The sequence below is a fragment of the Phalacrocorax aristotelis genome, chromosome 6 (genome assembly GCF_949628215.1).
Source record: "Phalacrocorax aristotelis chromosome 6, bGulAri2.1, whole genome shotgun sequence".
In the NCBI taxonomy this organism is placed as follows: domain Eukaryota; kingdom Metazoa; phylum Chordata; class Aves; order Suliformes; family Phalacrocoracidae; genus Phalacrocorax; species Phalacrocorax aristotelis.
The window spans coordinates 16,895,525-16,908,246 of record NC_134281.1 but is presented as its reverse complement, the minus strand read 5'-3'; the positions used below and the strand labels follow the sequence as shown (position 1 = coordinate 16,908,246).

General features: G+C 42.4%; 1 protein-coding gene across 3 annotated transcripts in view; it reads left to right on the top strand.

The window, feature by feature from the left end:
• The first annotated feature begins 6,010 nt into the window (after window positions 1–6,010).
• CACNA1D (calcium voltage-gated channel subunit alpha1 D) overlaps window positions 6,011–12,722 on the top strand; it is a 205,120-nt gene continuing 198,408 nt past the window's right edge. For all 3 annotated transcript variants that reach the window (XM_075096187.1, XM_075096186.1, XM_075096184.1), the window contains exons 1-3: window positions 6,011–6,415; window positions 8,583–8,901; window positions 11,384–11,489. In XM_075096187.1, coding sequence (XP_074952288.1) covers window positions 6,376–6,415; window positions 8,583–8,901; window positions 11,384–11,489 — 465 coding nt within the window. In that variant the 5' untranslated portion in view covers window positions 6,011–6,375. The remainder of the gene's footprint in view (window positions 6,416–8,582; window positions 8,902–11,383; window positions 11,490–12,722) is intronic.

The window sequence follows — 12,722 nt, the reverse complement described above, 5'->3', positions numbered from 1 at the left end:
TTTTTCTGGGAAAGATTCTGAAGAGAAATTTGCTAAATTCATGTTTCCTGAATCTGGCAAGTGAGAAACATTTTTCAAACCCCAGGTAATGTGCTGTGTTTAGTAATTGGAGCAGAGACAGGTAAACTTGAGAATTTTATTTTGTTCTGTACTCTGCTATATGTAAAAAACATGAATTTTTACTTATTCCCTAATCTCTTTAAGTGTCAGTTTCTTGATATTTAATACAGAGCTAATTAATTTTACTTGTTCTGGGAAAGATACATATAGATACCACAGCAGAACAAATTGGTTTAAAAGTGCAATGTAAGTTTACATTTGAAAGGATACATCTATGCTTTCGTAGGAGAAATCAAAGGCCTTCGTAGGAAGAGCAAGGTCTCTTGCCCGCAAGCGTATTTTCTTTTCCAACCCTAATGATTCTATGATTCATTTGGGCTGGGCCTCACGCAGGAGCAGTGCTTGGGCAGCACCTTGGGTGGCTCCCACGGGGTGCAGTGGGAAAAGCTCCCGGGGCTGGAATTCCCATTTGACGCCGTTGGACCCAGCCACCCCCTCTCCTGCTGTTCCCCATGGTGCCTGCTGAGGGCTGGTGCTGCCTGGCTGTTGTCTCCTGCAGTCACCGTGGGAGAGCCCCCACACAAACATGTTTGCTTCTGTCTAAAATCTGTGCAGTTTTTAGTTGTATTCTAGCCTCCAGTGTGGGGTTTTGAAACTGCACCACAAGCCACCGTCAGAATATCCTGCAGAAGCTGGAGTGTGGCTTGTATTTATAAAAGTTATTTGTTTGCATGAGGCACATGTGCTGATACCATGAGTCATCTGTCCGTTTTGCTGTGACATTTTCAAGCACAATTATGTGCAGTGGAATTTTTTTGGTAGCTGGCTGTGTTGCCCATCTGTGAAATCATCATTCTACTGAGCACTAAAAATAGAGATGAAACTCTTCAGAGAAAATTTTGAATCTACTTAAATGACAGTTTGAAATGTGTTCCTGCAGTCAACAGTTTCAATATTTTCTTTCCTAAATATGGATACTCTAAATTTAAGGTGATGTAGTCCTGCTGTCACCACTTCAGTTCACCTTGCTAGCACAGTGATATAGTTGGAAATAATTTCTGGCTAGGAACCCAGTCCAATGCCCACCAAAGCCAATTCACTTGGGCCTCAAATGACTAGGACTGGCATAGGCATGTAGGAGTTCTGGAAGGTGGATAATGTACAGGGTGGAAAGTATTTATTAATAACAGTGGATCACTGGAGAAAAATGTGAAGACAATCCATGACTGAAGATCAGAGGGTAACAGGGAGAGATGAAAAAGACGACTACTAGGAAATGAAGCTTTGAGATAAAGAAAAATAGAACATCCAGTAACTTTCTTAAGTGGCTTTATTTTCAGTCAAATAATCAAGTTAGTGAAAGATATGGTAAGCAATGAAAATAGTGAAGAACTATAGCTAGGAGACAGAACTTCTGGAAGAATATAAACTGTTGCTGAGTAATAGCATCCTAATTGAAGCCACAGAAAGCCAAAGAATCTAATTAGTCAGGAAAACACATTTCATTACATTCTTAGTAATTTGTTTTGAAAAAATCCAACTGAATTTTAAATTTAACAGATTTTCAATATGTTCAGAGCAGATTACACTGTTTATGCTTCCATATAGAGAAAATGAAAATATAGCTTCAGAGACATATACAAGTAAGCCTTTAATTCAAAATCGTGTTTGTAGTTGTCCTGTACTATCTGGGTACCACTATATAAAGTTCTGCTGAGAGGATGGAAAAAATAAATTAGGGTTTTTGTTGAGTTGGTAAGCATTACTGGTGACCATCACCCATTTCATTAATCCACAGGCAATATGAGACATATCTGATGCTGTAGCTCAGCAAAAAACAAAAACAACATTGTCTGCACACCCCGCTGCCTTCCCTCCTTCTCCCCTTCCCTGTTTCTGTACAAGTTTTCACAATGAAATTTTTTTTCAAAAATGTACAGCTAGATCTCCAGCTAAACTGAAGTAGCGTTACTCACTTCATTTATGTTTAGCTTTCAAAAATTTCTATGTTTGGTGAGCTTATATGCAAATGATTATATGGTAAGTCCTTAGTGTGGTAGGCTTCTTGTAGTTTGAATGTTTTTGTCAAACACCAAGTAGGAGAAAAGAAAATAAAAATTATGCATAGTATTAGGATATTTTGCTCACACAAATTAATGAAAAAACAGTTATGCAAAACCATAAAAGACTATTCTTGCAAAGGGCAAATAAAAATCCCATGTTATGTCCTCTTGGAAGTTTTTTTACCTATTAAATCATGAGCACGGATAAGGTCAATAACATGGGGAGTTAAGCCTCCCTGCCATCTTCTTTATTCTATAGTGGATTAATGTATTTTAAAATCCATTTATGCACATTTTTATCTATTTTTGAGATCCTAGTTAATGGGTTTTCAGAAGTATGCACTTCTTATAGTTGTCCATATAAACTACATTGATAATAAGAGAGTGCTATTTTAAGTTCTTTAGAGAGTCACTGTTACTTGTACTGACATCAGAAAGATGATATTCACTGATTTGACATAAACAATATACAGACATATTTAAATTACATCATGGTCTTTTTTAGATAAAAATTCAATCAACTTTTTCAAACTCAAACTGTAGCTCTACTGTACTTCATACAAGAAGAATGAAAATAGAAGTTTTTAGGCAAAAAGAAAAAGAGGATGCACCCGAAAATATATGCAAAAGAAATGAAAGATATAACATGGATGAGAATGAATTCTGCAAGTCTTGTTTGCAACATAGCCATCTTTCATTAAAATATTCCTCCCGTGTATAAGGCTAGTAATAGTTTAGTATATATTAGCGTACTAATAACTTCAGCTGGACTATTAAAATTAATAATGGATTAACCCACATGAGCGAGAATCCCTGCCTTGTTAATGGCTGGGCTACTGCTGTTGCTTCCCATTTTTTATAAAATTACGTATTTGTTACGTAAGTTCCTCCCACATGCATCGCAGTCGGATTTGTTCTTTCTTCCTGCAATGAACTGCTGCACAGTATTGCTGTGCACCGCTACACAAATTCATAGTCCTGGAGTTTTGGTTCAGTAAGTTTATCCTTCTGCACAGCGCTCCTAAATTCCTAATAGGCTTCTGCTCCTATGCTGTCTGTAAAAGGCTCCTTCTTTGGCCACCCCTTTCCCTTACAGAGAATAAATCCCTGACAAGCAAAAAACGTTATCAAGGGGGAAATGGTAGTAATTTAGTTACAAACCTTCAATCAATGTATGACAGTATTAAAGGTATTTGTTCCCTGCTCCACCATTCTTTAACATACAAAGGAAGTGCACTGAATATGGTATATAGTGTATGACAGATGAGGACATCCATATGTCTTTTTTCTCTGAAAAATGTTTTTTCCATTCAAATGCCATCACTTATTATGGTAGCTGGTACACCTTCTAAAACATCCATATAATGCTGGCCATGTTATTCAGAAATGAGTGACAAAATGAAATAAAAGTGAAGCAACCTTAGTGAAATAATTAAACACAAGTTTCTAGAAGAAGGAAAAACAGCTGTGTAGAGAATTGATGGCTTTGGTAATTAGCACTTTCGTGAATAAACAGTATTAGTGTTTAATACTTTCTCTACAATTTCTAAAAGGACTTGCATTTCTTTTTTAACTAGAATTTTGATTTTGAAAATAGATAATTTGATCTAGCAGTAAAGGGGCGGTTAGCACTTGAAATATGCAAAACTATATGCTTATGGGTTTGGACCATCTGTGAAAAAAATATTCTCTCTGTTTCATGGTTTTATTGCAAGGCTTACAAAGCTTGGTTTTGAGGAGTATTTGGTAGCTTCCAGTGCATACTGCTATCATCCGCTGTAAGGACTGAGGGTTAGAAAACAGGCATTGGCGAGGCCAGAATCCAGGAATTTCATGAAAACCTTTGCAAGGGAAGCAGCCCTTCTTGTATGGGATGCTTTTTGCTTATGTTAGATCCAGGCCTTATTAGTTATGAATTTTTCAGTAGTGCCTCAGTGTGTAACTTTATAAGCTTCCTTTAAAAAAGTGATTTAGATACATGACTCTTGATTTGTAAAGGTAGGAAGTACCGAAACAGGTTAGGCACTAACTCCTGCTAAGCACACTAGGTGCCTACTTCCAGCACCTGTAGTGGTTGTTAGGCGACTATTCTTGATTTAGATGCTTTTGAAAATGTACCAAGCATTTTTGACACCTAAATATCTGACTGTCAAGAAAAGATCTAGTGACTTTCATGGACATTGAAGGCAAGTACCTAAGTATGTAGTAGACTGTTTTAATCTGGAAAAACACTCTGTAATGATTGAAACCTGTCAAATGGGTGTGGTACCTTCCCTATTAAGCCAAACCAACAGATTGACTCATGACTGCAACAGCCGAATCCATCAGGTCAGAAGATTATAAAAGAAGGAAGAGTTGAAACCAAGGCCAAGAAGGGGCATTGGGATTTTCTTTCTTAAGGAAAAAAAAAACCAAACCAAAAAAACCAACAAACCCTCTCTCTAAGTCAGCTTTGCTGTTCATGGCTGTTTTATCCTTTCACTTACAAAGGTAACACCAAGAGGAATAGGCTCCCCCTAACAGAGAGCTTCTTATAAAGCTGGAGGATGGGTATCCTTCACCAGATCCCAGGGGAATATCAACAGTGTAAAGGTTTTATTGCTCTTCTTCTAATTACTGTCTGTAGTTATTATTCATTATTAACTAGATGGAGAGAGTTGTGCATGAAGGATGGCTGAAAGAGCAGATAGGGACACTAATAAGGAAGCGGTAAAGGAAAGGGATAGTAGAAGTAGTTTCATTGAAATGTTATCTTAACAAAATACCACCTTTGCCGAAGAGAAAGGTTCAAAACCATCAGGTTTGATCATGGCTTGTTCAAAAAGATATTCTGAAATACTCCTTTAAAAAATGAGAAAAATATTCATTGTGGAGAAAACTTTAATTCTGAAGAATAAATCCTGGCTTGAATTTGTATGTCTATAATCCTTACTTTATTTCATTAATCACTTCTTGTGATGATCGAAATACTGCCTTGCAGTAATTATAGGCAGCTGTCCCGAGTTTCTTCCTTTGCAGCACACCTCACGGCCTCTCCAGCCCTGGGTATCGGTATGCGGGACTTCTGTGGTAGTTTCAAGACCAATGAAATAAAACTTAAATGAAAGTTTTAGGGTTCTGCAGTGAAAGGGAAGGCTCAAAAGAATTATTTGTTTTCTAAGCCAAATTTATTCGACGAGTTTGTTTGGATAAACTTCGAAAATCTCAGGGTTAGCTTGGAGTCAGAATGACGGCATTTCAACAGGTTCGTGAGGTAAGCAGAGAGCTCGAGGTGGGAATAAGTTACTGGGTTTTCGCGGGGGGTGAAGGAGGAGGAGCAGAGCGGAGTCCCCGCGGGAAGAGGGCGATCGCGCTGTGGGAGGACGGTGCGGGCAGGGCTGGGCGGGGAAGGTCGTACCGTGCCGCTGAGCTTTCGGCTCTCAGCGGCGAGGGTCTCGGTCGCCGGGGTGCGTGGAGAGGGAGATGCTAAAGCCACTCGCGTCTCGGTGTGTTCCGGACGTTACACCGGTACCTGCCGTGTGGGGCGGTGCCGGTCGGGTGGGAAGGGAAAGGGCTGAGGGCGGGCGGCTTGCGCGGCCCCGGGTGGCCTGAGGGGACGCGGCCGCGGGACAGGACGGCGGGCGGGGTCGGGAATCAGGTGGGGTGGCGTGTGGGGCGCGAGCCCGGCTGGCGGGGGTGGCCGCGCGGCGGCGAAGGGGTTACGGCGGCAGCGGCTCTATTTGCGGCTGCCGGAGCTCCGAGTGATTAGAGAGCGGCTCCGCGCCCCCGCCCGGCCCGGCCGCGGGAGCGCGGCAGCAGCAGGTGGCGGTGGCAGCAGCGAGGGAGTTAACCCTGTGGCGCCGGCAAGCTGCAGCGGGAGGAGGGGGATTGGGGAGCAAGCGGCGGCAGGAGGAGGGGGATTGAGGAGCAAGCGGCGGCAGCAGCAGCAGGAGAGGGATCGAGGAGCAGGCGGCTGCAGCAGGAGGGGGACTGAGAAGCAGGCGGCGGCAGCAGCCGGGTTGCTAGGGATGGAGAGATCCCGTGTCACCCGGATGTGAGTGTCATGTTGGCCCAAACTCTGAGGGATTTGGCAGCGGCGAAGCATCAGCAGGAGGAGGAGCAGCCCCTCGCGCGTCGCTAGTCGCTACCATGGGGGTCGGGTAGCGGGGAGCGCAGGGGCAGCGCACACCTGGCTCGGGGTGGGGTGGGGGGCGACTCTGCTCTTTTTTGTTTTTTTTCATTTTCCTCTCACACACGGGAGAAAGTGAGAATAATGCACCACCACCAGCAGTCGCCGGAGCAGCTCCCAGAAGGTAAGAGCCGGAGCTGAGGGCAGGGAGGGGGGAGGATTTTTGAGGGATTTGGGAGTCGGGGAGTGGGGGGGATTAGGGAAGGGGGTGAGCATGGGGTAGGTTTGGGGTGGGGAAGGGATGAGCGGCTGGGTTCGAGGAGGGACGGGGAAGGGCAGGGAATGAGGTGAAGGCGAGATAAGGTGCTGTCCTCGGCGTGTGACTAATATCGGAGCGGGTTTATGCGTGCCTGGCTCTTGTCCTGAGGCCATTAATACCAGCTGGTTGCGCCGGGGGAGGACACGGCTTGCGCCTCGTTTCCCTCTATTTGTGTAATTGTGGATAAACCCGCCTGCAGACGCAGCTCCCCGGCGGCGGGGCGGGAGGGCAGCGAGGGGTCCGCGTAGGGCGGCGGGTGCGCCGTGCTGGGCCCCCCGCCCTGCCGGGGGCACCGGGGAAGGACGCGGGGCCCCTCGCCCTTAATCCCCTCTGCCGACCGGCTTCGGCGTTGCCACGTCCCCCACTGTTGTTTTTAAATGATCCCCCGTTCCTCAATTAGCAGTAAGTTTGTGTTTTTGCCCTGGCCGGGGGCTCCGCCGGGGAACGCAGGCACCCGGGTTTTGTTTCCCTTTCAAGTATTGATCTAAAAAGACCATGGAGAGATGGGTGGGTGGGTGCTTTATTTGTGCCGAGCCACCTTTCATGGCATCCCAAAGGGCAGGCGGAAGGCGGGGGAGATGGCTGTGCCATTGCTTTTTTTTTTTATTAAATAAAAAAAGGCGGTGGGGTGGGGGAGCAGGGATGCTTTGGGAACACGTCGGAGACGAAATTCCCACCTTTGCCCCCGGTGTCAGCCCGCCCCCGAGGCGGCGCTGCCCGCCGGGTCACCCAGCTGTTGATAGGCCACCCGCTCGCCGCCGGCCAGCGCTCGCCCCGCCGCTGCCGGCTCCTCGCGGCTCGGCCGCGTCCGGGGGCGACGGGCGCGGGTCCCGGCGCGAACCCCCCCGCTGCCATCCCGGGGAGCCATCTTAGTGCTCCCGCCTCCCCTCGCCCCCGGCGCGCGCTGCCGCCCCGCACGCGGGGCTGTGGGAAGCGGCCGTTGAGGCCGGGCTCGCCCGTTTCCACGCGTGTTCGCGGCTCTCGCGTCTTTCTCGTTGTCCGTCGCCCCCCGTCTAGAAAAGGAGGGGTGTGCTTTCTGTGGCTCTGCTCTGCCTGGCGAGCGGCGATCGCTGGGGAGCTATTTTCCTTTCCTGCCTGGGTAGATCCGTTTCAGTCATCCCGCCTGCCAGCCCTAATTCCCAGCACGTATATTGTGCCGTTCCTCCATTTTTCTTTTCCCCACCCAGGCAGCGTCAAGTTTTGAATTTCACTTAGGAGTCTCCCGTTCCTACAGGTGCATGTAGCAGTAGACTCTGTTGCGCTAGTCAAAGAGCTCACGAGGAAGGATCCTTGTGAGGAGGTGGTGTTTTGCAGCCTTTGCTGTCATCGGGATAAATAGGACTTTATTATTATTTGGAAGGTGCAGTTTATTTTGTAAATCCTTCTGAAAACAAAAACAAACCCCACCCCTCTACAGTGGTTTTACTGTTGTAATTTCTAGTGTGAAAGATACTGGTGCTTTATGAACATGCTTATCAGCAGACAGTATTGGATTTTTCACTTGTAGGAGGCATCCCTGTGTTTTTCTTTGACAGTGCAGAGTAGGGCGAGATTTAATTTGCTTACAGGACTTTGCCCACTTACCCCCCATAATGTTGGTTATTCTTAATTGAACAATGTGTAAGTATTTTAAAAAACTACTTTTTTTGACCAAAATGAAATGAGAAATAGTAAATGCTAAGGTACTAGAGCAAAGTTGATCTTAAGGAGTAGCTATGTTTTACTGGATAAACATGGTGACAGAAGAGCTGCCTTCCAGTTAGGAAAAAATGCAGTAAGTGGAAGAATCAAAATGTGGAGTGTTTGTGTAGCACTTGTCTTGACACTTGGACTAAAGCTGAAGTCATAATACTGATTCCTGAGCATTTTTTGCTACCATTCAATCACATATATACATCCATACAGTTGTGCTCTGTAGTAGCGAAATGGGAGCATCACACTGCCCAGAGGTCTTAATCTTTTTCTCAGAAATACTGTGACATGTTTTAGCATAAAAAATTATAACCAAGTACTTTTTTCTTTTGTCCCACAGAGGCGAACTATGCAAGTAGCACCAGAATTCCTCTCCCTGGTGACGGACCAGCTAGTCAGTCAAACAGTTCAGCACCATCCAAGCAAACTGTTTTATCTTGGCAAGCTGCAATTGATGCTGCTAGACAAGCAAAGGCTGCCCAAAATATGAGTACGACCACAGCCCAGCCTGTAGGATCTCTGTCCCAAAGAAAACGCCAGCAATATGCCAAGAGCAAAAAACAGGGTAATACATCTAATAGTCGGCCACCCCGTGCCCTTTTCTGTTTATCCCTCAACAACCCAATACGAAGAGCCTGCATTAGTCTAGTAGAATGGAAGTATCCTTTGATGCATTTTCATTTTTATAATCTGTTCCCTGCGTTTTCTGAACGTAGCAAGGGGATTGTTTTACAGCATCTTTTACAGCATCACAGCTAATGCATTAGTTCACTTGCACGTGTGGGTAACTGTCATTAATGTTGATGGTAGGTAGTTCTGCTGAAATTGATGTTAAAGGAGTCCTTTTAATTTTGTATCCTAATGACATAAAATATCATTTTACTAGTGTAAGTTGTTAAAAGTCAGAGAAAAGCTCATAGGTGTTCCTTTTTCCTTGGAGGAGATGGGGGAACATTTTTAGAACTTTCTAAAGTTACAAGCTTACGTTATATTCCAGCAAATCTCTGTGTTGCATTTGTTGCCCTTCCAAATAAGGCTGAATGGATGGGAGTGTTAATGGGGGGATGTCATAAGACATCAAACCTGTAACTTCCACATTGCAATTTGCTGTATTGCCATTAGGGCAAATGAGTCATATGGAAAAATAATCTTTTTAAAAAGATTTCTACAAGTATTAAAAGAGGGAAGATTTTAAGTTAAGCCAAGGACTCTAAGCACATCGAGTGTCTGAAATATATTAACGTTCTGAGCTTTTACAACGTATGTCTATTACCAAGCATATTTGGGAGCATGTACGCCTGTGGGTAGATTGGATATACTGGCCTGTATTCATGACAACTTGTATGCTGGGAAGGATTGCTTTATCTTTAGTTCTGTGGTTGTGATGTGGAAGTCTGTGGATTTCTTTGGCAGAACTGATGGCATGTTGATTTGGGATGTTATCTAATTCTCAAGAAAAGGTTTGAAATAGCAAGTAGTTATGTTGAGGTATGAGGAGAAAAATGTTTGCCTATTAGCCGTGGCAATATCCCTATAATGGGAAACAGCTCTTGAAGAGTAGATTACTGAAGTAAAACTCATTTTGTTACTTTAAACAGAAGAGCCAACCTGGCAATAGGAACCATTACTCATTTATAGGGCTTGTTTTTTTCAAGTCTTTGAACATAATTCAATTGCAAATTAAAGATTCTGCTTTTATTTAAACTGGTAGAAGTCCAACTAATTTCAGTAAATTGGCCTCTCCTTGGCTAAGGTCAGTTAAATGAAATCACTATGGATCTAGAATGGAATAACTCAGGGCAGAATTTGTCCCAGTAGCACTGTATCAGGAAACAAGGTTTTCAGTCTTTTGCTGGTATCACTTGTTCATTTTGCTTTGGAGAATGCTGCATGTTAAGATGTGTGTTGTAACTTTATTTTGTATACAACATAGCAGCTGCTGATGTTGATAGGCTTTGTGAACATCAACTCAGCCCTTGAGGTGACAAACTTTTTTGTAGGCCAACAAAAAAAATTTAACCCATCTGAAGGAGCACATGGGCTTTGTAGGAGGTTGGGTTTTTTTTTCAGGAAAAATATCTTAAACTGACAAAAATCTGCTTTTGAGTATATTCAGTACTCTTGAGTATATTCAGTATTCTTCCCTCAATGTTTTGTGTGACTCTGCAGGACATGTATCAGGAAGTTATGCATTGAATTGAGGAAACGATGTCAAAGATCATAGCTGAAGGCCAAAATACTTCCTTTCCAAACTTCCATGAATGGGTTCATCTGGGTACCTCTGTGTTTGTATTTACAAGAAAGTAATTAAATACTCTGGGGGAAAGGCAGATTAGTGAGAAACTGGAGGGTGAACTTCATGAGCATGAATGTTAAGAAATATATTTCTTTCTGGAAGACAGACGGTATCTCCAGGTTTTAACTGCTGTCATCCAGATATGATATAAAACATGCAGCTGCTATTCATGCTATTGTCAGTGTGAAAGCCTGTAGCCTCTCAGTATGCATGGCTGCCAAGCCAGTAATGATATTCTGTTCCTCATTCTACTCACCTAAACTTTCATCCATCCTGGCCAAAGCAAAATTGTTCAGGAGTCCAGCTGTCAGAGACATGACGAGGGGCTGAGAATTTTCCTATGTCCATTGCACAGATTTCCAGCTGTCATACAGGAGAACAGTTGTGATTTGCTGGGAATCTTTTTCATATCCTACTCCAAACTAGATCCCAGATGACTTCCCTCCTTTGGGCAAACACATTTCTGTTAACATTAATGAGTCTTACATGAGCATATGAGGACAGAGGAGCTCATTGAGTATTCCTTGCCCATCATGATGACCCACATATTCATTTAAGAATGTATAATTATATTAATCTCTGGAATTTAATATAAACTGCTCTATGGCAGCAAGAGTAATAGTTTTCTTTTTTCAAAAAGAGGGTGATGTTGGAAGATCATTGTGATGGAAAATAATATGCTACAGTGATATAACTGAAGGTGATGAAGTGTTTGTCACATTTACCAGTCAAAAGATTGCCTTAAAAGTAAGACTTGTTTTACAGGTGTTGATGCTGAAAGGAGAACTAGACTTAAAAGTTTGTAGGTACTCATAATTCATGAATTCCTTAACAAGATTTTCCAGACCATTTGACATATTTATACTACTGTCTATTTTTGCCAATTGTGTGGCCTTAGCTGTTTACATCCCATTCCCAGAAGATGATTCTAATTCAACTAATCATAATTTGGTAAGTAGTCCTGAGTTTTTATTTCATATTCGTTTGCTATATTTTTAAGCCAATGGCCATTATTACCTGCTAGTATTTGAGACTGTATTAAGTATAGATAATTTTAGTGAAAAAAAAATCCAAATTGTTATATAGTGATAACTTTAAAATAAAATGTATATGGAATTGCTTTGGGGCTTTTGTTAGTTTGAATATGTGCCCCCTTATGTCATGTGTTTAAAATAAGATTTTTCAGCAAGGATTTTTTTTGGAGGAGAACGTACATTAATATTATGCTGCATGTATGTGTATATTTGTGTGGTATAAAAACTTCAATTTGAATTTCTATTGCTTATGTTGATTAACTATGTTTACTAGCTGTTACTGTGTTTCTGACACTTGTTTCAGTTCTGAAGTTTTACTGCCTTTCCTAGTATACTTGTCTAGTCTGTTCTCCATTTCTAGTGGTGCTATTTAGCTGTATGTTTTACTAGATAATTTGGTTTTTAATGATAGGATGGTGGGAAATTTTACATTAATACATTTTAAAGGGTTAGGAACTTCAATGTGAATTTTAAAAGCAGTTACCTCTGGTAGAAATTATATTTCAAAAAGGGATGGCATTGCAGTAAGTAGTAGGGACGTATTTCTTCAATTCAAAATAGCATACTAATGTTGTGCTTGAAAATATATAATGAAAACTAATTTTGTTTTAATTTTCTAATTTATTAAAACTTACAAAGGCTATCGTACTCAAGGGTAGTATTGACTGACATTGCAATAATTGCATTGTTTTACTCAACACCATCCTGAAATAGTGGGGTCCTGTGCACTCAATCTGCATGTGAGGTCTTTTTGGGCGGGAGGGGAGGTTTGATCACGAGATAAAGAATTGGATACCATAAGCAGGCAATTTTAGATTATTTTATATGGAAGATTTAGGCCGATACGAGGTCTTATGTTCATGAATATGTGTGTGTAATTTGTGGTGTGTAAGCTGTTTTATTTCCCTAAAAGTAATTATTATGTGCATATGACCCATTTTATGTATTTTTTCTGTGTATCAAGATTAAGCAAATATGGACAATAAAAAATGCTGGCGAAAGGCAGAATATTTCAGGCCAATGTAAAGAATGATTTATGCAGCTGTGTATCTAGCCAACCAACAGCCTTTATCTCTTCTTTCTTCTTTTCTCCTGAGAAATTCAGGGCACAAATCTCCATAGTTGTCAATTGACCAGGAGATCCACTAAT